Genomic DNA, 25,502 nt, shown 5'->3' with positions numbered 1-25,502 from the left:
TTCTTCCGCTGCTTTTCCTCGTTCCCCGGTGCCTCGTGCTTCTGCATCCTTCTTACCTGTTTTCTTGCTGATACTGATTTGGTGTCTGAGCTTAGAGCCATAGCAAACACAGGTTCTGACTTCCCTAGCCACTTCTTACTTACGCCTTTGCTAACGTGTTCACGTTGGGTTTATCTATAAACTGTTTTTCACATGTAGCTAGTCACCTCTTCCTCTAATCTGCAGGCCATCCCAGAGCCTCCAGGGCTATTGGCCTCTCTACATCATAGCTGGACAGGCATCCCTGCTCCTTCCTCTGTCATTGTTTTCCCACTCTCCCCATCAGAAAAGCTTTTTCATCTCATCGCCTTGTTTTCCGTGTCTCAGACTGCAGGAACAGGGAAGGGTGGGCATTGCTCATTGCCTCTGCCACAGGCTGTCGCCTGCTCATGTCCTGCCTTTACGTGCTCAGCATTTCTTCATGTTCCCGCTCTGAGATGGCACTGCTGGTCATTTTTCAGACTCTTTACAGGAGAGATCGTCTCAGGCCTTAGATCATCCCTTTTTCTGGAACAGCCGTAGTTTTACCACATGTGTTACATATGATAAGAGCTTCTGTACTTTAAATTCTGCCATTGGATGGATCCTGCTTGGCCCACGCCTCAGTTCTTTTCCTCTTTAGTTCCTGTCTATCAGTTTGGTCTATTGGCTTAGTTTTAGCTCCTGTCTATCTGTAGTCCTCCTTGCTTCAGGTCTCGGTCCTGGTGTGATGCTCAGTTGTTCTGGCCTTGCTGTTGTCCTAGTATCACTGGGATACTTCCTTTCTTCTTTTTTCTGCCCATGCACAACGTACTCCCCAGCGTCCTTTTGGACAAGTAGCAAAGTGCATCTTCAAGCACAACACTGACATCTGTTCTTTTCTCTAACGTCTCTTAAGTCTTCCTGGTCAATTAGCTGTGTTATAGTCAGTCTTTGCTTTTGCTGCTGCTTCCTTTTCCTTTCGCGCACTAGATCTGGCTCTCACCTGCTGTCTGTGTCCTTGCTTCGTGGACGTTGGTTCAACCTGCTTCTGACACTGTGGGTGATGTGCTGCCATGCCCTTAGCCCCGGCCTTTCAACAAGCAGAAGAGCAAACACATTTTCATATTCTTCTGAACCTTGCCACATTCCATTCTTCTTTTTTTTCTCTGCCTGGAAGTTTCCTGTACTCATGTCTACTTTGAAAGCCCGTGTGGGCTTAGTCCTGGAAAACACAGACAGGCAGAGAAAAAATGATGTTTTCTCGATGGGGTGCAAATCAGGGTTTGGTTTTGCTTCGCTTTTCACCTTCTCCTTCTCCTTCCCCTTTGCTGCTGCAGAGACACAGATGGCAGAACGCAAGAAGAACTCTCTACAAGCTGCCTTGCAGGAAGAGGCCACTGCTCTAAAGGAGGAGGCTGTGACTCTGCATCAAGAGGTGGCATCTTTGGCAAGGAAACTGGAGAGCACCGAGAAGCAAAGGAAGGATGTCCTGGTGAGGCTGGCAGATGCCGTGAAGCGCCATTCCTTACACTTTTTTTTTGCCTTCTGTTACTAATTCTGAGGAGCAACTTTTTCCGTTGGAGAGCTGATTTTGGGTGGTGGTGTACAGGTTCAGTCCAGATGTGAGAAGATGCAGAGTAGTTTCCCTCATTTTCCCCTTCCTTCCACTCCTCCTTCCTTGTTTCCCAGGCTTTTGCTTTCCTGCCAGGCCGTGTAGCTGCATTAGCAGGGTCATAGCCTTGGGTAAGAGAAGACAGTCCAGAAAGGAGAGATTGCTAAGATGACCAATGTCACAGACTATGTGGAGAGACCACAGACCACTACAAGAGCAGAAGAATACTGCTTAGACCAGTGGTGTTTTTTCTGGTTTAACATTTCCAGTTGCGTTCTTGTGAATAAGTAGGAAAAGATGCCATAGTCATAGAAAACTCAGTTATGATTTGGGTGTTTATTTTCCTCAGTTCTGAAGATTTCTACGCTTGAAGCTTAAGTCAAGGTAATTTCCAAACTTGTTGCTTACCTTGCTTACTTACTTACCTTGCATGGTTTGGCAATTATTGGTGTCCAAATCCATATGTAGATTTCTCAATGTCTGGATCAGGAAAACAGGGGGAGAAGACAAAGCTGGATAATAACAGAAAGTTGTTCAACATTGCCCGTCTGAGCACAGACAGCGGGGAGAAAACAGAGGCATTTGGGAAATGAAAGTGCTGATCCAGCTAAATATGCATGTCTGCAAGGGGAAAACTAGTCCTGATTTCAGCCACAGAAACGCAGAGTGATAGACTGTGATCTGACCATTACTCTTTCAAGAGAGGACAGTGGGGTTCTAGAGGATGGTACCATGAAAATTCTGCACAGTAGAAGTCCAAAACCAAAAAAAAAGGTGAATGAGGTATTCTCTCTTCCCATCCTAATAGAGAGAACTTCATCATGCCACTGCCTAAATGATGCTTAGTCTGGACTTCAAATCCTGGCTGCAGTTCTGGCAGCTCCTGCCCAGAAGAACACACTAGAGCCAGAAGAGCTTCCGAGAGGGGCAAAAAGAAAGATGGGGCTGGCTGAAGAAGCTGGGCAAGACGCAACCTAAAGAGTGGTGCAGGAAAGGGCTCCACCGTCCTGAGAGGCAGGGAGAGAGGGGGCAGCGGTCGTTCACTCTCTTCTCCGGGAGATGAACAAGAGCCACCTGATGAAGGTAGTGAGAGCCTCTGCTGCAGGCAGAGGACAGGAGGTGGTGTACTTACAGCAGAGCAGACCTGTTGAACGCCTTGGCAAAGGGTGCTGCAAATACAGCAGGTCTGCATGGCCTCAGGAGGAGGCTGCGAAAGTTCTCACAAGCTGGAACAGTGCTGGGCTTGGGGAGGTATCATGTCAGTCTACCCCACCCTGAGGCTTTCTTCCCAGTGTATGCGCTTATAGGCAGGAGAGTAGCTCAGACATTTGAGCCAGTGCAGCTGTTCTTACATGACCAATATTTTCCCACTTCTCCATTTCACAATGACTCCAAAAATCAGCTGTGGACAGAGTTTGGTAAACACAGTGCAATTCCCAAATCTTCGTTGAGAGACAGCAGAACATTTACATTGAGCAGGGAAACCAACTGAATAGCTGCTAATTTCTAGTAAAAGCTCAAACTTCAGTGCTTGACTGCCACTGGAGCTGGAGTTCAACTCTTGTAGGAAAAACAAACGTCTAGATATATTTTAGACCTATATATATTTTTCTGTATATATATATGAAAATAGGTATTTTCCTCCCTGTTTTGCAGCATGAACGGGAGAGGCTTCAAGCAGTTGGAGAAAAACTGGTATGGAAGATAAAACTTCCTCAGGAATCAGTCACAGGCTCTGAAACCCAAGCAAATACAGCAAGAGATGATATGAATCACTCCCGGGAACATGAACTCCAAACTACATTGTCTATCTTAAAAATTGAAAATGAGGACCTGAGAATGCGGTGGGAGAAAATCCAGATGCTACAGAAAGATGCAGCAGAGGTGAAAGCTTTGCAGGATACTCTCACTCACATGACTGCCCTCCTGTCAGAGAGGGAGGGAGAATTGAAGTTATACCAGGAACAGATGAGAATGCTGGAAAAGCAGAAAGAAATGCATAAAACTGCTCTTGATCAGGTTATTAAGGACATAGCAGAGGAAAAAGAGAAGACAGAATCCCAGCAAGAACACATACAGGAGCTGGAGAAGCAGCATGAAAAACAAAGGACTGCTGTCAGCAAGATGAGCCAAGAGCTGGAGGAGAGAGACCGGAAGATCAGATCCCAGCAAGAAAAGATACAGGAGCTGGAGAAGCAGCTGGAATTGCAGAGGGCTGCTGTCAGCAAGATGAGCAAAGAGCTGGAGGGGAGAGACCAGGAGATCAGATCCCAGGAGGGGAAAATAATGATTCTAGAGCAACGCGGTACATCACAAGTGAGAAATCTGCTTGCGGATCTTGATCATATGAAAGGAAACTTGAAGGAGAAAAACTTAGAGCTTATGTCTCTGACTCAGCAGATGCAGGAACTGGAAAAGGAGAGAGAACAGGTAAAATCTCTGCACGCAAGCCTTGAACACCTGAAGGCACTTCTGAAGGACAGAGAGAGTGAGTGTGATTCTCAAAGGGATCAGTTAAGTCTCTTGCAGCGGTACAAGGAACAGCAAGAGGGACACCTGCAAGAGCTTCGTGGTAAAGTAGAGAAGATGACACTTTCTTTATCTGAAAAAGAGCGAGAGCTTGAGTCACAACAAAAGCAAATCCAGGAAGCTGAAGAAGTCATGGGAATGCAGTTAAGGACTGTCCGTGACCAACTGGAGCAGACCTCAGCAACCTTAAAAGAAAAGGACAGACTCCTAGACATGCACAAGCAGCAAACAAGGAGCTATGAGGAAAAAACAGAAGAACAGATTAATATCTTACACAGAGACTTAGAATACACTAAGGCAATACTGCAAGACAAGGATTTAATGATTGAGTCTCAGAGGGAAGTGATTGAGGCCTTCCAAAAACAAGAACAAGACTCTGAACAGCAGAAGGAAATTCTGCAGCATCTTCAAGTGGCACTACAGGAGCAAGGACAAGAAATCTTATGCCTTAGAAAGCAATGTGAGGCACGCAAGGAAAAGGAGGAAAAGCATGCAGCTGAGCAAAACACATCTCAAACACATCTTCAAGCACCAAAACTGACTCTGAAAGACAGCAAAAAAAAGATAGAGGTTCTGGAGGAGACTATCTCTAGGCTTCAACAGCAAAAGGAGGAGGCAGTGCTGCAGACTAAAGCCATCCTGCACAAACTAGAACGTGCTGAATCGTTTCTAGAAGCTAGAGATCAAGAGATAGTGTCTTTGCAAGAGCATGTCCGGGCCCTTCAGGAGCAGAAGGAGTTGGAAGGCAAGCAGGCCAAGAGTCTAGAGCAGGATCTAGACAAAATGAGCCAAATAGTGAAGAAGAACCATTTGGAGTTCCTCAGGCAGACAGAGCAAATGAACATGTTGCAGCTTCATGAAGAAAGCGTGAAAGAAGCACTAGCATCCTGCCAGAAGCAAGTGAATCTGCTTGAGGAAGTGGTGAGGAAGAGAGATGAAGACAATGCAACTCTTCTGCAAAAACTGGAGCTCCAAGAAGAAGACCTGGAGGCCTTGCAGAATCTCCAGCTTAGGCGAACCAAGAAGAACGAAGAGCTTAGACAGCACGGAGAGCAAGAGAAGCTCCTGGAAGAAGGCTTGCCTGAGAGGGAAGGAGAGACCAAGGCTCAAGGTGAGCTACAAGAGTTAGAAGAGGAAATAAGAGGTCTTCGGGAAGACCTCCAGCACGTTCAGCAGACTCTGACAAAGAAGGATGAAGAGATCAAGCGCCAGAGAGACAGAGTCAGGTATTTAGAGAAGACTCTGACAGGGAGAGAACGAGAGCTTAGGAGGCAGAGTGAACTCGTGAAAAAACTGGCATCAGCTTTGCGATGGAACGGTGAAGGGGAGACCCTACAGAAACAAATCCAGAAACTCCAGAAATGGGAGGAAGAGGAAGCCGAGAAGAGGAAAGTTCTCCAGGAGAGAGACCATCTCCTGAAAAGGCAGAAGGAGCTAAGCCGACAACTGGAAGATGAGAGGAGAGCAAAGGGGGAAGAATTGGAGCGTGTGGTTGCTATTTTGAAGCAGACTGAAAGCGGAGAAATCGAATGGAAAGAGAAGGCACAAGCACTGACTCTTGCCCTCACCAAGAGTGAAATGGCCAATGGGACTCTGAGGCAAGAAGTAGCCATCCTGCAGAGTATGGTTTCGGAGAGGGACAAGGACCGGTTTCATCTTCAGGTAGGCACTGTGATTGATCATCAGTCACCTAAAATGTCTAGAAGGGATTCTAAAGATGTTTCCCATAAAAACATGGGAATATATGTTTCCCATAAAGATATGACCTGCTTGGCCAAAGAAACCAGGATTGCAGCCAGCAGGCTTGCCTGTCTGTGTAGCTGCGGCCAGAGACCGTTCACATGCTCGAATGTGTTCTGTTGAGTCTAGAAGTACTCAAAGAACTACAGAGCTTGCTGTGAAAACTCAGTCAAGTCCAAAGGTTGGGGGTGGGTAATTCCCATCTCCTGTCTAGGCAAGTTTAGCCAGCGTGTCATGGTTAGGATTGGGCATGGAAAGGAAAGGGCACAGCGGACCAAACTAATGCGCTAAACTTGGTAGAATTTTATAGCGATGTCTGAACAGCAGCTACACTGCCGGTGCTTAGAGGATGCTTTCAGAGGTGCAGATTTCTGAGGTGCAGCTTTTCCACTGTATTAAATAGAATGGAATTCGTAGCGTTGCCTGATCAGGGTAAAAGCTTCACTGCACACTCAGGATGTCCGTGTGCCACAGTCCAAAAAGCACGAAGGCAAATTTGTGCGCATTTCTCCAAGTTGATGTGGAGGAGGGCCCCTAGGAAGAACGTGTGTTGTTTTGGCCTGTGGACCAGGAGGAGAAGAAGGGACTTGGCACTGTCCATTCCCGAGTCCGCTCACTCTCCCTGGCGTGTTGATCCTGGCCCTCCTAACCTTTATGTGGCACCAGCTCCCATAATCTCCTCTCTGGACACCCAGCAGGCTGTTGCAGAAGGGGAGCAGCTACCGTGGCTCTCGGAGAAGGGACTCCTGTTGCAGCGGCTGGAATGTCTGCAGCGAGCAGTTGCGAGGCTGGCACATGAGAAGACGGAGCTGCAGCAGTTCAATGCTGAGCTCAGGAGGACTCTTGAGCAGGTAAAACAGACTTTCGCCGCCTCTGCAAAGCCTCGCGGTCCTCTGGAGCACAACACATTTGCACAGGCAGCGCTTTGGAGTCCTCTGCTTGTTTCCTTCCCTCTCCCACTTCCCCCTGTGGACACACACTTTTGTACTTTCCCTCTCTTCTGGCACCCCATTGCCCTCACAAATGCACATTCACTCCGGTACCACCCTTCTCGCCCACACACCCATTTGACTCTCGTGTGTGTCAGGAACTGTTTCCTCTTGCTCTTTCTCTTTGCACAGTCTACATCGAGCGCCTTCTGCCCGTAACGTTCTCTGGTGCAATGAACAGTCTCTGAGCAGACATCTCCTTGCCATGGCGTGATGTCCAGAGGTCCTTTTGCTCCTTGTTCGGTGGCAGGTTTCTGTGACCCTTTCTCCTCTGCAACGTGCAGGTGGAATGTGAACGGAGGAGACTGAAGAGAGTTTATGGTGGTCGGTCGCTGCCAGATGCCCGTGGATTTTCTCTCTCGGAGTCTGACCAGCACAAGATGCCTGCTTCTAGGGAGGTGAGGACAGAATCTGACTTGGTGGGAGGAGGCTGTGGCCACAAGGAGGAACAATGGCAACTCCCAGTGGCAGCAGCCCCCCAGTACAGACCTAATAACGGAAGTTGAATATATTCAACCGTGCCCCGACCAAACTGGAGACTAAAAAGAAACGCTTGCATTTTCTTCACAGGAGGAGTCTCCTGCTCGCTGCAGTCGATTATCTGAGCTACAGAACCAGGTGAGGAGTAGGAGAGCTCTCGCCAAAAACCACTGTGGCTGTCCTGATGGGCACAGCTTTGCATTGTGCTTCAGGCCGAGTTTTGTCTGGCTGTCAGGAAGGGACCACCCCAGGCACTGTCAGTTAGACACATCTGTTGGCCCTGGCCAAACAACATCATTCACCTAGGTCTAGTCTCTGACTCGCCTCAAGGTCAGGCAGGGTTGGAGGAAAGTCAGAAAACTGGAACTTGCCTGAAAATAGAGAATATTCCATGGATGTTCCCCTTGAGTCTTACTCATCTTGTTGACTGCTTCCATTTTCCCTTGACTCCGTTAACAGTGGAGCTTGCATCGTATCAGATCTGCAGGGACCTGAGGGAGTGCCAGCACTTGTAGCCTTCAGGCAATTGTTGGTCTCATACTGCTGTGCCGTGCTAATCGTGTCTTGTGGTTTAGCCCCAGCCAGCAATTAAGCAGCACGCAGTTGATCGCTCACCCCCCGCCCAGGTGGGATGGGAGAGAGACTCGGGGAAAAAAACCTCATGGGTTGAGACAAACACAGTTTAACAGGACAGCAAAAGAAAAGGAAACAACAAGGATAACAATAATAACATTAGTGATAAAGGAATATACAAGAACTGGTGATGCGCGGTGCAGCAATTGCTCACTACCCGGTGATCCATAGCCCATCCCTGAGCAGCAATTCCCACCCCCCCACCCCGACAACTCCAGTTTATACGCTGGGCATGACGTTATCTGGTGGGGAATATCCCTTTGGCCAGGTTGGGTCAGCTGTCCTGGCTGTGCCCCCTCCCAGCTCCTTGTGCACCTCCCTGCTGGCAGAGCCCGGGGAGCTGAAAAGTTCTTGACTGAGTAGAAACACTACAACTACTTAGCAACAACCAAAAACGTCAGTGCGTTATCAACATTATTCTCATACCAAATCCAAAGCACAGCACTATACCAGCTGTCAGGAAGAAAAACGAAAGAAAAATCCCAGCCAAAACCAGGACATCGTGATCCCAGTATCGGACCGAGTCAGAGACCTAAGCTCTTTTTATCGGTGTAAGAATGTACATTCCAGCTACTGAACCCTACTGCATCCTCTGACAGTGGTGCTGGCAGCAGCAGCAGCAGTCGCCAGACTGCGCTTCCGTGTACTTTTATGGGTCTGGTGCACCCCGGTCTCCCTGAGGCGGTGAATCTTCACAGGCGCTCAGGGCAAAATGCATATTTATGTCAGTCAAGTATGCATCTCCTTACTCATGAACCAGCCAAAAGGGAAAGCACAGGAGAAGTCGTATCTTTTCTAGATACAACAGGGGTTAAACTTTATCAGTTCTCAAGTCTTCCAGGTAGGTATGCTAGAAATGTGAATAGGGCTGGCTGGCTGGCTGGCTAAAAATTGAATTAATGCAGCAGAGCCTGACCTTGCTCTTCAGTTATCTAAAGACAGATAAACACCCTCCCTCCATTTCCAAATCATGTTTCCTTCTGAGCCTGGTCTTAAGAGAAAGCAAAAGGAATGCAAAACTGTATTTAATGAGTGTGCAGAACAACTTTCATCGAGGTTGGGTACGTGTGTATAAATACAGAACAACATCAAAAGAACATGAAACCAAAGGTTACATACGAGCATTGAAAAACATCCACACCAATAGTAAGTGAAGTGAAATAATCCCCCTGGGATTTAACATTCATGCAAGCAGAAACAAAACAAACTAAAAAGGACAAAATAACTTTTTTCTTACAAGCGGGCAAGCTTTTTATTTAAGAAAACAATTTTAGTTTTTCAGCATTTCCAGTGTTTCTTGTTCCTTCAGACACGTGAATATTGCATAAAGACAGGGAGGAGAACTTGTGTTAAAACAAGCAAAATGCCCAACACTTACTTTGCAGAGAAAAAAGATGATCATCATCAGGAGACGGTCAGAGGTCCTCAGGGCATAAAGATTACCATGGTATAAGGATATTAAGAAATAATTCTGGGGTCACATAAGGTTTGGGTAACGCACTTTTTTCTGAGAAAGTCGGAGATGTTAGGGGCTTGATTTTTTATGAAAAACGCTCAGGACATTTAGAATGCCAAACAGAAGTGAAATGTGGTTTGAATCTGTTTCAGCAGCTGTTACCCAATGATGAGATGACAGTGCACTTACATCTCTTAAGAGCATGAGATTCATAGGCTACCTGTTTCAAAACACTGATTCGTGTTAGTCTATAGACATGTCTGCGTTAAAACAGACATATATACCATACTGTGTCAATAAATAACTCGGAATATCCCAATGTGGTTGTAACTAATAAAACCTGACATACAGTAACTCTGAAGAAAGACCTTCATGAGGTTTACCCACTCACACAGTATTTAAAAGTGAAAAAAACTGGAGAGCAATTGCTGGTAATCTGATTTTGGTGGCTCCTCATTAGCTTTCTCCTCATTGGCAAAGTAATTGAATTTAGCTAATGTTAGCAAACTTGTATGTAACTTCAGTCTTTTTTTTCCTAGTCTAAACAGGACCTCTGTCGTAATGGAAGGATTTCTGCCAAGCCAAAGACAGAGAATCAAGGCTCATAGATCTGAGAAATGGGATCAACTCCGCTGGGCGAGGGCACTCCCTGCCTTTTACCTATATTCCTCTCAGATTCTGCTGGCGCCGTCAAACCTCTCCTTATGATGAGTATTAGAATCTATAAAGCATTATTTCAGGCAAATGATTTCTGGGGACAAAATGCGAGTAAGTGAGAACAAAAACACTGGCAAGGAGAGAGAACTGAAGGGTACACTGAAGGGTAGGGCTGCAATTCAGAAGGACCTTGACGGGCTGGAGAAATGGGCTGGACTAAGAGGAGCCAGGAATCCTTCCTCTCAACCACCTGTCTTAAGCCTACAAAAGCCCCCTCCTCGCCCAGTGGAGGGATAGACTGTCAGAGTTACAGCACCCAGCACTCTCTAACATGTTATCTTTCCTTCCTGGTTTTTGCTGGGAACAAAAACACTATTAACGACTTGCCCTTGGTTGTGCAAATGAGAGGTTTTGTTGCAATTATCTTAATGGTCATTTTAATCCTAATTCTTTACATTCTTTTTCCTGGCACTGCTGACTTCCTGTTTGGTCAGCAGACTGCTTTTATGTTTTTGTAATAAAGGCATTCTTTAACTCTTGTTTCCAGAGCTGATGTGAATATACAAACCACTTACTTACTAAAAGGACAATCAATTAGAGGACTGACCCTGAAGAAGTGGTCAGTGAAACCTTACTAGAAGTCCTCTTCCCAGGTAGAGGGCAGACCCACAGTCCTTTCCATTAGCCAACAGTGCTCCTTCTCCCATCAAGCAATTCAGTGATCTGTTTTACACATCAGACTCTAAAAAGTTCTTGAGAAATCTCAAGAACAGTTGAGACAAAGGTCACACTCTGTCTTTGTCTTGAGCACAGCTGCTTCCTGTTTGGCTATTCTGAGGTTTGAACAACCTGTCCTTTCAGGGCAGAATCAGCAGCTTCAACTCCTGATAATGAGATATTTTCTGTCTTGCTGAAAGTTTAAATTCTACATGAGTCTCCACAGAATGAATTCAGTAAAGAAGAAAAGGGAGAGTGGAAGGAAAGTTTACTCATTGCAAACAAAATCCAAACCTATAGTTTGCAATTGTTAAAAGCCAAAAAAAGAGTGGTGGTGAAAAAAGATGCTGGGAACTGAGTTTTAAAGATAGGTGGGTGGTGGAGAATGCTTTTTTTTTTTAGTAAGGGTTGATTTCAAAGTCACTGACAGAAATAGACTGTCAGACCTGCTGCTGACATTTACAGCTGATGTCAGACATTGACTGTAAATTTAGGCAAAAGGTATATTGGGGGGTGAGGAACCAGAACAAAAGGAGAAGGAGAGAAGGGAAAGGGAACACCGTCCCCAGAGAGCAGCCAAGAAGAGCAGCAACTAGATTTTCAAGTGTGTCCTCTCACAGGCATCCCCTCTGCTATGGCAGGGGGTTCCCAACACTTCTCCTATATAATAACTGCACGCTTCTCCTCAGGATCTTCTCAAATGTCCTATTAGCCACTACTCTTACAGTCATAATCAGGGTATGCCTTTCTCAGGGGGAGGTGTGGCTTGCTGATTAGCTAGAAGAGGAGCCCTGGGGAGAACGCAGGTCACCAAGGCATTAGGACATGCTCCCTGCTCTAACTCCTGGACTTCACTTCCACTAAAGGCTGATAAACACAGGTGTCCAGGTTTGCAGGCACCCTACCCTTCTCTTTCCACTGAACACTTCATCTACAGTCTGCAGAAGCAACCAAACATCCAGGACATAAGGAACCTCCTCCCTGCAAGCTAGAGGAGGACCCAGGTGTTTAGGACTTCTTCAAACCCCCACTTTCCTCTTACCGATGGGAGGACAAAGGCATGCAGGGTCAAAGCACCCTCCTCCTACTCTAACTTCAAGGTTCCCACCCAGCTGGCAGGAGGATCCAGAGCCCAGGGCACAGGCTCCCACAGAGGAATCCTGTGATGGACCCTGTGAAGGACCCCAGCTTCCGTGCTCCATGAGGAGCCACAGCCTTGATGCCTGTCCTGCTTATAGAGTCCTGGTGCCACTGGGGCAGAAGTCCCCACTGGATGGCAGCACTCTTCCTCTTCCTGGCTGGAGCCACCCCTCATTCCTATGGTCCCCAGAAGCTCACAGACACACTTCCCACTGATGTCATGGCTGGCCTCAGCTCCTTCTTGCACCCTATGCTCACCACAGAAGATAACTGCAGATAAGAGACAGAAGCCATGTATTCAGTCTTCCCAGTCTTGAAGGCACATGAGCCTCCACCTTCTACAACTGGTCAAGGGCCAGGGCACCTGACAGTGACGTGCAGAAAACAGACTCCACAATCTATAAGATTGTAAAGTAGGTATGTTTATTCAGCGCTGGGCAGCACGGGGGGTAGTCCCACCAAAAACCGTGCGCCCAACGCGGCACTTCAAATATATACAGCAAAGTGTTGCATATACATAAAGTTTAGCAATATACCTATACATATGCATGATCTATCCCCGCTTCGTATTAAAATGAGTTCTTCTCCCATCTGCGCTTGCATGTTGCCTCCTGGTGGTGGTCGTCGGGGGTCGTGGGGATGAAGGCCGGTGGTTCCTCTTCATCACCGCTAGTAACCTTTTGACTTTGCGCAGGCTCCGTTGTTTTTTGGCTTCTATCCAAACTGCAGAGTCAGTTTTAGCTAGTTTCTTGAGGTAAGTTCTTAATTCTTATCAGGGACCGTCCTTGTGAGGAGCCACAAATCTTCTTGCTCCTTTCAGTTTATCAGGACCTGTCTTTGGGAGGAACTACAGTTCTCCTGCTTTAACAATAGCTAACAAGATTTCAAGCTTCATCTACTAATTAACTGCTAAGACTCCCTTAACCCCTTCTCTCAGTCCCCCCTTTTTAGAAAAGTTAGTAAATTCTTTTACTAGATTTATTTCTGATACTATTTCTAATACAATGTTTCTTTATCTAACATTTTCAAAGTACTTGTTAGATTCCAATTTGCGTCGTAATTGGTTTTTCTTCCATTCACTGTAAGAGTCTCCTGTGTTCTGAAAACACCAGAGACCACATCGAACTGTAATACAGAGAGTTATAACCAAAGAGATAATCGCAATTATCAGAACAAATAATTGTCTTAACCAAGTCAAGTTTGGGAGCCAAGAAGTCAACTTATTCCAAAGATCAGAGAAACCCAGTGAAGTGTCATCTAGTGTTACTAGGTGTAATATTTTTGACTGTTTCCAAATTTGGTTGATGTCTGCGGCAATTCTTTTACTCTGATCAATATAAGAACAACAACTACTATTAATCACTGCACATGTTCCTCCCTGATTAGCAAATAAAATACCTAAAGCCATCCTATTCTGTGCCGCAAACAGTCGCAAACTCTCTATTTCTTTTTGCTGAGACAACAGGGCATCTCCTGTTGCATTTAAAGACAACTCCATTGTTGCTGATATGTTTAGGATAGCTTTTTCAAGTTCGCTTACTCCTAACCAAGGGAGGAACCATCGAGTGAAACTGTGAAAACTAGTAGGTCTATCTATCAATGGGTTATTCCGTTTTACTCGTACCCAGGGGCTCCTCAGGACTCCTGAAGGTACCTCAGTTTGATTAACGATCCTATATTGTGTTGTGAGATACCCAAGAGTACAGGTCCCTTGCCAAGCTCTGGGTAATATCTTTTGTGCACGTCCATCTCCACATAACCACCAAGTCCCTTGAGGGGTTGGATATATAGGTACTGGGCTTGCCGCGTTACTCCTTCTTTGGGCAGTTATATTAAGATAGATTCCATTCAAAGTCACCTGTAGGTCGTCATTAACCAGGTTACTTAAGGTTCCGATTGATTCCTGTTCTGTAAATCAATGATAGTACAGTTTATGGTGCTCAAATTAAAGCTTCCAAATTGAGGGGCCCTAATACATGCTTCGGAGCTCTTGTTCTTACATCCCTCAAAAAATATTCCTCCCTCCAGGACCTGAAGTTCAAATTTAGGTCCTCTTTCTCTAATTGTCACCTTAGTTTGACACTCTAGTTTGGATGTGTTTCCTGACTTCCACATGTCCACCTCAGTGACTTCATTAATTATAGACCAATTAGAAGACATGACTCCAAAAGTGGGTATCTCCATCTGACCTCTGGGAAGAGCTATGCACACCCAACAGCTAGACAAGTTCATGTTATCTACTATTGATTTAGTCATTTGTACATACATATTTTGGTCCCATGTACACACAGCTTTTGCCCATAGTCCCATTATACAAACGATCAGGGTTCGTCTTTTCGTTGGAGGCGTAATTTCAAAGGTCCAGCTAATGTTGACTTCCATGGTAGCCGAGGAGCTTTCTTGACTCTGGTATGATGAATCCAAGCGTTTTGTTCTTTAATTTTAATTGCTGTAAAAGAGGTAAGGAGGACTTGGAAAGGTCCTTTCCATTGTGGCTCCAGAGTCTTTTCTGCAAGAGATTTTACATATACGTAGTCTCCTGGTTGTATATTATGTACAGGTCCATCCAAACCTCTCCCCCTAGTCCCAATTATGTGTTTTCTAATATTATTGAGTTGTTTTCCTAGGGCAACCATGTAAGAGGTCATGACTTCGTTTCCAGCTTGTGTGGATATTCCTCTCTGTATTCCATATGGTTGTCCATACAAGATTTCAAATGGGCTCAGTCCCTCCTTCGCCCTTGGCCTAGTTCGTATACGCAAGAGGGCTAAAGGAAGAGACTGAGGCCAGGCTAGATTTGCTTCCTGTCCTAGTTTCACAATCTGTTGCTTGATTAGATGGTTCATTTTTTCTACTTGGCCACTTGACTGGGGGCGGTATGGGGTATGAAGTTGCCAATCTATGCCTAAATGGTGGCTAACTTGTTGTACTATTTTTGAAACAAAATGTGGTCCCCTATCAGAGGACATTATCATTGGGACCCCAAAACGTGGTATTATCTCTTGTATTAATGCTTTAACTACTTCTCGAGCCTTAGCGGTTCTAGTTGGAAATGCTTCTGGCCAACCTGAAAAGGTATCAGTTAATACCAATAAATATCGATACCCCCCTTTTCTTGGAAGTTCTGTAAAATCAATCTGCCATTGTTGCCCAGGCCCATTGCCTTTCCCAATTTGGCCCATTTCTAGCCTGGGAATATTCTTGGGATTAATCTGGAGGCAAAGATCACATTGCTGAGTAACCTGTCTCACCGTAGTATATAAATTTCTGGCCACAATTTCTCTAATTAAATGTTTATATAGAGCCTCTATTCCGCAATGCCTCTTCCTGTGTTCCTCTCTTACCAAATGCCATATTAGGCAAGAGGGAATAACTAGTTTTCCTTGTGGGGTATAAGCCCACCCCTCTTCATTGTATAATCCTTCCAGATCTGTAATAAGTTTTTGATCTTCCTTGGTATATTTTGGCTTACCTTCTAAAGAGATTCGCCTGTCGGGGACTAAAGCTCCTTCTGTTTTTACCTCTGCTTTGGCTACCTGTTTTGCCTCTCTATCTGCCAGTTCATTTCCTCTTTCCAATTCTGAGCTTACTTTCTGGTGTGCCTTAATATGCATAATCGCCACTTTCTCAGGAAGTTGGATTGCTTCCAACAGTCTCAAAATTTCTTCTGCATGCTTAATATTTTTCCCTTGAGAGCTCAATAACCCTCTTTCTTTCCAAATTGCTCCATGCGCATGTACAACTCCAAAAGCATATCTTGAATCTGTATAGATATTCACAACTTTGCCTCGGGCCAACTCCAAGGCACGGGCCAGAGCAATTATTTCTGCCTTTTGTGCAGAAGTATTTATGGGTAAAGGTCTTGACTCTATTATTTCTTGACTAGTGGTAATGGCATATCCCGCGTGTCTTTTACCACTTAGGACATAGCTGCTTCCATCTGTGAACCAGTTTTCTCCGCTTTCCGTAGGGCTGTCTTTCAGATCTGGGCGGCTTGCATACGTTGCTTCAATAGTCTCCAAGCAGTCATGATGCACTGGTTCCCCCGTGTTTCCACTGAGGAAAGAGGCTGGGTTGACAATGTTAGTAACTACGATCTCCACATCATCCTGTTCTACCAGTATAGCTTGATATCTCAGGAATCTTTGTGGGGAAAGCCAATGCCCACCCTTTGCTTCCAACACTGCGGATACGCTGTGAGACACTAAGACGGTCATTTTCTGGCCCAGAGTAAATTTTTGGGCTTCTTGTATATTCAATATTACAGCTGCAACTGCTCGCAGGCATCCAGGCCAACCTTTCGCAGTTGCTTCTAACTGTTTGGAAAAGAATGCAACCGCTCGTCGATAGGGGCCCAGATCTTGTGCTAATACTCCCAGAGCGATTCCTTGTTTCTCGTAGGAAAAAAGGAAAAACGGTTTACTCGCGTCTGGGAGCCCTAGGGCCGGAGCCGACATCAGAGCTTTCTTTAGTAGCTCAAAGGCTCGTGCGGTCTCCTTGTTCCATTCAAGGTGTTTCTGTTCAGTGGTTGTTAATGCATACAATGGTTTAACAAGAAGTCCATAGTTTTATATCCACAGTCTTCACCACCCAGTCATTCCCAGGAAAGTTCGTAATTCTTTTACTGTCTGAGGTCTCGGGGTTTGGCATATTGCTTCTTTGCGGGCTTGTCCCAAAGTTCTCTGTCCCGCACTAATTTCGTAGCCCAAATAGATCACTTTCTGCTGTATTACTTGGGCCTTCTTCTTAGATACCCGATACCCTTGAAGCCCCAAAAAATTTAGTAGACTCACCATCCAGGTCATACAATCGTCCTCTGTTTTGGTGGCGATCAGGATATCATCTACATATTGTAACAGTTTCCCTTTTTCAGACGGGATTTCCCATGATTCCAGGTCTTTTGCGAGCTGGTTGCCAAAGATGGTAGGACTGTTTTTAAATCCTTGTGGCAACACCGTCCAAGTGAGCTGAGTTTTGCGACCAGTTTTGGGGTTTTCCCATTCGAATGCAAATAATTTTTGGCTGGCTTTATGGAGAGGGAGGCAAAAGAAGGCATCCTTTAGATCTAAAACAGTAAACCAAGTTAGCTCGGGTGTCAATACAGTCAACAGGGTATATGGATTCGCCACTACGGGGTAAAGGTCCTCAGTTATTTTATTTACAGCCCGTAGATCCTGGACCATGCGGTATGACCCGTCAGGCTTACGGACAGGTAATATAGGTGTGTTAAAATCAGACTCACATTCTTTTAATAATCCTAATTGTAAAAATTTTTCAATGACTGGTCGGATCCCTTCCCTATCTTCCTTCCTCAAGGGGTACTGTTTAACCCTTACGGGTTGCCGACCTCCTTTGAGTTTAACTTCAACGGGTGGGGCATTCTTTGCCCTTCCAGGTACATCAGTGGCCCATACCCCAGGATATACTTGATTTAGGATCTTTTCACTAATCTCTCCTTCTCCAGGAAGACTGGCTAGAAATAGGCTCAGTACTTGAATATAATCGTGGTCTTTTATCTCCAGAATAATCTCTCCCTTTCTAAATGTAATTTTTGCACCCAATTGTTCTAACAAATCTCTTCCCAAAAGGGCCTTTGGGGAGTTAGGCATATATAGGAATTTATGGATCCCCCATTGTTTTCCAAATTTATAATTCAAAGGTTTGCAAAAATATGCCTTTTCGCTTTGGCCAGTCGCCCCTTTTACCATGATGTAATCGTTCCCCAGGGGCATCAAGGCTTGATTCAAAACCGAGTAGGTTGCCCCTGTATCAACTAAGAACTCCACTTCCTGTTGTTCTTTCCCTAGCCTCATTATAACCAGCGGATCCGCTAGGGTAGATTCCCCGGGTCCCCGTCAATCTTCTTTTACATGGGCTACCATCTTCCCAATCTGGTAGCCCCGTCTCTTTTCCTTGTTTGGACATTCTCTTTTCCAATGACCAAATTTCCTGCATAGTGCACATTGGTCTTTGCCTAACTGAGGTGGTTCTCGTTTGTACCTTTTTCCTTCCTCTTCTCTGAGAGCCGCTATTACTTTCCGCTGTCCTTGTCTATATCCTTCTTCTCTATTGCTGAACACTCTCCATGCCTCATCTAACAATATTTCCAGATTCCTTCCTTCTGTAGTGCGTAGCTTCTGAAGCTTACGCCTGATGTCCCCTGTAGATTGACCCAGGAACAGAGAAACTAATTGTTGTATCCCTATTTCTGACCCAGGATCTAGCGGTGTGTTACGGCGCATTACATCTCTCAACCGATCCAGGAATTCAGACGGGGACTCGGAGGGGCCCTGTTTGACTGCATACAAAGCTGACCAATTTATTGTTTTGGGGATAGCTCTTTCTATTCCTCTCGAAATCCATTCCTGATACCCCTGCAATCTTTCCATATGTGAGGATTTGTTAGGATCCCATTTCGGATCTTGGAGAGGAAAATAATCTTTGACGTCCCCTCCTATACTCTTATAATGATCTTCGGCTAAATTCCCTGCCGTCTTTAAAATCAGCTGGTTTTCTGTCTCAGTCATATATTCTAATAATAACTGTATATCTTTCCAGTCAGGGTTGTGCTGTTTCACAATAAATTGAAAATGCCTCATTACTCTCACTGGATCAACTCTGTAATCCTTCGCAGCCCCTTCCCATCCTTGTAAGTCAGCAATAGAAAAAGGCACTCTGATTAGCATTGTCCCACCTTCGGGTCCTACCGCCTCTCGGAGAGGTGCCTGTAAGGCCACTGGAGCAGACTTCCCCCTAGTGCGGGAAGATACGGGGCTATCTGGGGGGGTGGAAGTTTCGTCTGAGTCCACATCCCGTTCCTGAGATCGAGGGGGAGGCTTAAATAGGTCAGTTAAATCTGGTTCCGGTGCCTGGTGGGTTTTGTTTACTTTAATGCATCTTTGTCCAATGCTGCACGCCGAGCAACATCGCTTTAATTTACCTCTAAGTTCTTTATTATTTTCCCGCTCAAGTGCGAGTACCAGGGGGTCCTGTGGTGGCACCATTCCACAGTCCCTTTGCCACTCCGGATGGTTTCGGAGGGTGAAAAACATGTCTGCATATGAAACTTCATCCCATTTCCCTTCTCTCCTTAAAAACAACATCAATTGTAAAAGGGTATTATAGTCTATAGATCCATTAAGTGGCCACTTAGCATCATTCTCTAACTTATACAACAGCCACCACTGATTACAATATTTAATAAGGGTTTTTTTACTTTCTGTTCCCCCAATCCCAACAATGTTTTTCCAATGAGCAAGCACACAGCCTAGGGGGCTTTTCTTTAAAACTCCCTTTTGAGTGTTACCCATTTTTGCAAAGCTTTTCTATTACTTTAGTTTCTGATATACTTTTCAATAAGTTTCCACACAAGCTGTTCCTTAGACTTCTTTATGGTTTCTTTCCAGTTCTTTTCCCACACTTCCCAAATTTCCGGGATTAGATTTTCCTTTCCACACACAAAACAGGGAATTACTCCTATTTGTCCACCAACACTGGGATTTACAAAAAACGTCTGAAGGTTGTTCCCAATCTGAGGCCACTTTCCACCCTGCAGGAGTCACATACGCTCCTCAGAAAAAATTGTTCATTTCCCCTTTTTATCCAATGTCTTCCTTCATTTAGATATCCCCAAGGTTCGAGCCCGAACCACTGAAGGAGTAATTCCCTTTGCCCCGCTTCTTCATTAACATATAAAGGTATTCACAATCTTTCTATATATTACACACATAAAGACAGAGACTTTTAACATAAAATTCCCGGGTACTTAATTTATACATTCATCACTCCAGGTAACACCCATCCAGCAGCTGCAAATATATAAAATAATAACCCTACCGCAATTGCGAGGAGGTCCGCTTACCCTTCTCCTGCTTCTTATATACTAGTCATTAGCAGGTCCATCCTGGCTCCCGACACTGGGATGCAGCGGTGACCTCGGATTTGCTCGATCTACCCTCAAGATCGCTAGTGGCCTCCCCTTCGGTCAGCAAATCCCCTTATTCCCATACAGGGTACCCTCCTCCTACGGGGACTGTGCTGCACGCCAGACGTCTCCGCGCGATTTACCAGCTGCCCCGGCCATGCGTACGACTTACAGGCTCCCCTCATAAAACATACCGTTTTCTTCCGCAGCTTCAGGAGGTTGTTGTCTGCTCCCGCGGTGAGCGGCTGGCAGCGGACTCCCCTCCGAGGAAAGTGCTCGAGGCGCGCCCAGGGGCGTCCGCTCTGTAACCAAGGTGGTAGAGAATTAAAATAAAATAGGGTTAGAAAATAGGTTTATGAATTTGTAGAAAGTTGTAACTATAAGAACATTATGCACCAGCAATGCTGCTCGAGAACCCACCTAACCCTTCTCATCTTGATTTAATTATCAAGGAGTTAAGTGTAACGTTGTGATCATGGTATTATGTTTTGTTCTAATAACAAGTAGTCAGAAAGAAGGAACACCTTGGTGAGTTCTACGGTCCGGTGGGTAGGTAATTATTCATTCTATAGTCTTGTCTTAAAACAAAGGACTGCGGGGTGAATGATTGCATACTGGACCGATAGCCTGTGAAGATCTATTTAGTGTTGCCAAGCTTAAGTGAACTTTGTAGGAAAAGTAATTCCGGCAGGGGGAGATCGCGACCACCGACTCAGAGACCACCCACTCAAGAAACCCTCCGACTCAAAAGATTAAGGAAGTAAAATCCCAAGAAATTATAGTGAGCATGCGTGGTCATTTACATGGTAGGCGAGGAATACTTAACCAATCATTGTATGGACACTTGATGAATATGTATTAATCTTGCCTATAAATGTTTGATTTTTGAACTGATCGAGCGAACACGATTTAGGAGGAGCTATCCCCCGTGTTCCCGGCGCCGTGAATAAAGAATGCCTGCCTTTTAACACTACATTGGTGTTACGAGGTTTATTCCCGATTTCGGTGACTGTTTTGGCGACCCAGGTGGGACCCTGCTTGTGAATCTCGACGGATCCGTGGGATCACAGGACCTCCAGCCGGCACCGAGGGATTCTCGGGGAGAACCTCTGATCCCCGGACCAAAGAATTGTGAGCAAGTCCCCTGGAAAGGTAATAAGGCATTCTTTAAAGGATTGAAGTAACGTGGGTTCGAGTCCCACTAGCTCGCTCGTAAGGCGCGGCGAAAGCTACGCAGAGTAGGGCTGAAAGGTACCTCTGGAAAGGGTGAGGGTACGAGACCCTCACAAGGAATGCCTGCCTATAAGACGCGGCGAAAGCCTCGCAAGGTTGGGCTAGGGGCCCAGGTAAGGAGGTTGGGGGATTTCTAGCAGGGGGCTAGAAGATCCAGAGGGACCCTCGAGGAGAGTAGGGGTCCCTCCGACTAGTGCCTGTGATAGTGCACAATCACACCCACTAGTCTTGGGAAGATGGGAACATTTCCGAGTAAAAGATCTATCCCACAAAAAACACCTTTGGGTTGTATTTTGAGGCATTGGAAAGATCTGGGAGGTGATCCTCTGACTCGGAAGCAATTAATTGAATATTGCAATCATTGGTGGCCAATGTATGTCCAAGGTTGGACAGTGGGGAGAAATGGTCAGAAAATGGGACATTGCAATATAACACCATCTTGCAATTAATGTTGTTTTGTAAAAAGGAGGGTAAATGGGAAGAAATGGCTTATATTGATTTGTTCTTTACACTACAAAATCATCCAGAATGGCAGAGACAGTATGGAATACATCTGTATGATCCCATGGTAAAGATTATGAAAAAGGGAAAATGTGATGAGAACTCGAAACAGTGGTGGTGAAATTAATTTTCAATTACTGATTTAAGATCATGGAAAGAGACTGCAGGTACCTATCAGGAGGATCCCGAAAGCGTGGCTAAGGTAAAATGCTTGAAATTGCTTAGGCTGTATATAACAATAGAGTAAAAGAAAAATAGGTGAGGCAAACCCGAAGGGGTGGAAAGCTACTAGCAGTTTTGGCAGGGAATAACAGGATAGGCAGAGGGAGAGGACAAGGAATGAATATCAGAGAGAGAAGGAAAATAAGCCCCGATTGGCAGAAGATCAATGTGCTGTTTGCAAGAAGTGTGGGCACTGGAAAAGAGAATGTCCTAAGGCAGGAGAATTAGATCCGGCTCTGCAGGCAATTAAATTAATGACTCTGAATGAAGAACTATGAAGGGGACTGGGGGAATCAACCCTAGCTGAACCTCTGGTTACATTGAAGCTAGGGAATGAAGAAATAGAGTTTCTGGAGCTACTTACTCAGTATTGTATACATGTAAAGGGAAATTTAGTCACAAATCAGTAGATGTTGTTGGTGCGACAGGGCGGAAGGAAAATTGGCCATTTTTAGAGCCATTAAAGTTTAAATTGGGAAAACAATGGGTAACTCACCAGTTTCTGTATATGCCTGAATGTCCACTGTCTTTGTTGGGACGAGATCTATTGAGTAAATTAGATGCACAAAGAACTTTCAAAGATGGAGAAATCAAGTTGTTAATGCCAGAATCAAAAGCCATAGAGGCAAGAGTGTTTATGTTACAGGATTCCTACAGGGAAGAACAGATTCCAGAAGAAGTGGAAAATGCAGTTATTCCTTTGGTCTGGGCAAGTGGAATTCTGGGACGATCTAAATTGGCAGAGCTGGTAAAGGTGATTTTAAAACCTGGAGCCAAACCGGTAAGACAAAAACAATATCCTATTAAGTGGGAAGCTCGAAAAGGATTAGAGGGGTTGATTACAAAATTTTTAGAATATGGACTATTGGTAGAGTGTGAATCAGAATATAACACTCCCATATACCAGTAAGGAAATCCGGAGGTAAGGAATACCGATTGATTCAGGATTTAAGAGGTATAAATCAGATAGTCCAAGATATACACCCAGTAGTGGCTAATCCATATATTTTACTGACTTCCTTAAAAGAGGAACATAAATGGTTTACTGTACTAGATTTAAAGGGTGCCTTCTTCTGCATACCTCTAGATATAGGCAGCCAAAACATATTTGCTTTTTAGTGGGAAAGTCTGGCCACAGGACGAAAGACCCAATTGACATGGACTGTACTTCCACAAGGATTCAAAAATAGCCCTACGATATTTGGGAATCAATTGGCAAAGGAATTAGAGATATGGAAGAGACAGGACCAAAAGGGAAGTGTTCTGCTATCAGTTTACTAAATTTCCTAGGCCAAGGAGGATATAGAGTCTCCAGAAATAAGGCCCAAATAGGAAAAGAAACAGTAATTTATTTGGGATTTGAAATATCCCAAGGACAGAGACAATTGGGAAATGAAAGAAAAGAAGTTATCCGTCAAATTCCTGAACCAAGTAGCCTGAAAGAATTGAGAACTTTTCTGGGAATGATTGGGTGGTGCTGACTTTGAATTTTGGATTATGGATTGTATGTAAAGCCACCGTATGAGGCTTTAAAGGAATCCAAGGATCAGTATCTGACTTGGACACCACAATGTTAGAAATCATTCAAAGAACTGAAAAAGGCATTAATGATGGCACCTGCTCTGGGATTACCTGATGTGACCAAACCTTTTGAGTTGTTTGCACATGAAAGGCAACATCTGGCTCTTGGAGTGCTGACGCAACAGCTGGGACCCTGGAGACGACCAGTGAGGTACTTCTCTAAACAACTTGACAACGTGAGTAAAGGATGGCCAGGATGTTTACGCGCTGTGGCAGCAACAGTATTGCTGATCCAAGAAGCTCGAAAATTGACCATGGGTCAAAAGACGGTGGTGTACGTACCGCATATGGTAATAACTGTTCTAGAGCAAAAGGGGGGGGTCACTGGCTATCCCCCAGCAGAATGCTGAAGTATCAGGTTGTCCTATTGGAACAAGATGATGTGGAATTGAAAACCACACCGATTGTTAATCCAGCAATCCAATATTTTTGTCAACAGAGAATCCAACAGGAAATTTGGAACATGATTGTTTGTTAACTATTGAACAAGTTTATTCCAGCAGACCAGATCTGAGAGATGAACCCCTAGAAAACCCTGATCTGGAGCTATATACAGATGGAAGCAGTTTCGTACGAGAAGGAAAACGAATGGCTGGATATGCTGTCATCACCACCTCTGAGGTACTGGAATCAAGGACACTATCTGTAAGTACCTCAGCACAGAAAGCAGAATTGGTGGCATTGAGGCGGGCTCTGCAAATAGCTGAAGGAAGAAGGGTGAATATTTGGACTGATTCTAAATATGCATTTGGTGTGATCCATGCTCATGGAGCCCTCTGGCAAGAAAGGGGACTGCTGTCAGCTCAAGGAACATCAATAAAGTATAAAGAAGAAATTCTCCAACTCCTGGAAGATGTGCAGAGGCCGAAAGAAGTGGCGGTAATGCATTGTAAAGCTCATCAATTTGGTCAGACGGCTGTAAATATAGGTAATCGATTGGCAGACAAAGCTGCAAAAGAGGCCGCAGAACGAGGTATCCTTGCACTAGTACCAGTAAAACAAAAAAACAGGTGATAGTAACCCTGCAAATTATGACATAACTCACAGAGGAAAAACATGAACAAACACACTGGGGAGTAGATGCTATGGTTTCAAGTTTAAAAACGTCTGTAGTATGTGTAGGAATGACAGGAATAGTTAAATCAATAATAGCTAAATGTCCAATCTGCCTTAAAAATAACGCCATGAACCAAAAGAGGCCACCTCTAGGAATGATAAAACAAGGAAATTCTTCAGGAGATTATTGGCAAATTGATTTCTCTGAGTTACCCAGTCAGAACGGGTACAGGTATTTATTAGTACTAATGGATACATTTTCTGGATGGCCGGAGGCCTTCCCTTACCGCACCAACAAAGCTAGAGAGGGAGTTAAAGTGTTGTTGAAGGAAATAATACCAAGATTTGGAATGCCATTGGGAATGTCTTCTGATAGGGGACCACACTTTGTGGCAGATGTAGTTCAATAGTTCAGTAAAGTTTTGGGTATAAAATGGGACTTATATACCCCTTGGATGCCACAATCGAGTGGAAAAATTGAGAGATTGAATCAAATGTTGAAAAGACAAATAAGTAAAATTTGTCAGGAAACATCTTTGAAGTGGCCACAGGCTTTACCACTAGCTCTCTTGAAAATCAGGATCCAACCAAGATCAAGAGACGGTATAAGTCCATATGAAGTCCTGTATGGTAAACTGTACCAGACTCCTTTAATCCCAGGGGATATGAAGGTAGCTGGGGAAACTGATTTGCAAGTGTATCTAATTTCTTTAGGAAAAGTCCTTGGAGCACTTTGGAGATATATTGTGCTGAGTAGGTCACTTGCCTGTACATCAGTATCAGCCAGGTGATCTTTAAACTTGGAACTCTGAACCACTGCAGGAAAAGTGGAGGGGACCATTCTAGGTACTGTTAACAACTTATACTGCAATCAAGGTTGGAGGAGTGGAACCGGGGATACACGACACCCGAGTGAAGAAAGCCCCGTCATGGAAGGTCATCAATAGGGATTCAGAGACTGCAAAGTTGATTTTAAAACATGTTTAAGAAATTATCATTGGAAAATATGGAAAAATGGGTTTTGATTTGGAA

The 25,502-nt window shown here is 44.8% G+C and overlaps 1 protein-coding gene across 1 annotated transcript in view; it reads left to right on the top strand.

Annotated features, from left to right (window-relative positions):
• The window catches only part of LOC309410741 (uncharacterized protein), a gene marked incomplete at its 5' end in the record, with an annotated part of 42,805 nt that extends 35,310 nt beyond the window's left edge, over window positions 1-7,495 (top strand). Inside the window, 4 exon segments of the mRNA XM_082007187.1 lie at window positions 1,338-1,492; window positions 3,269-5,803; window positions 6,577-6,732; window positions 7,155-7,495. Coding sequence (XP_081863313.1) covers window positions 1,338-1,492; window positions 3,269-5,803; window positions 6,577-6,732; window positions 7,155-7,376 — 3,068 coding nt within the window. The 3' untranslated portion in view covers window positions 7,377-7,495.
• Between the last annotated feature and the right edge of the window lie 18,007 nt (window positions 7,496-25,502).

This window comes from Phaethon aethereus (assembly GCF_964289735.1).
Source record: "Phaethon aethereus genome assembly, chromosome: 16".
Classification (NCBI taxonomy): Eukaryota; Metazoa; Chordata; class Aves; order Phaethontiformes; family Phaethontidae; genus Phaethon; species Phaethon aethereus.
The sequence above is the reverse complement of the archived record's forward strand: the minus strand, read 5'-3'. Positions and strand labels throughout refer to the sequence as shown.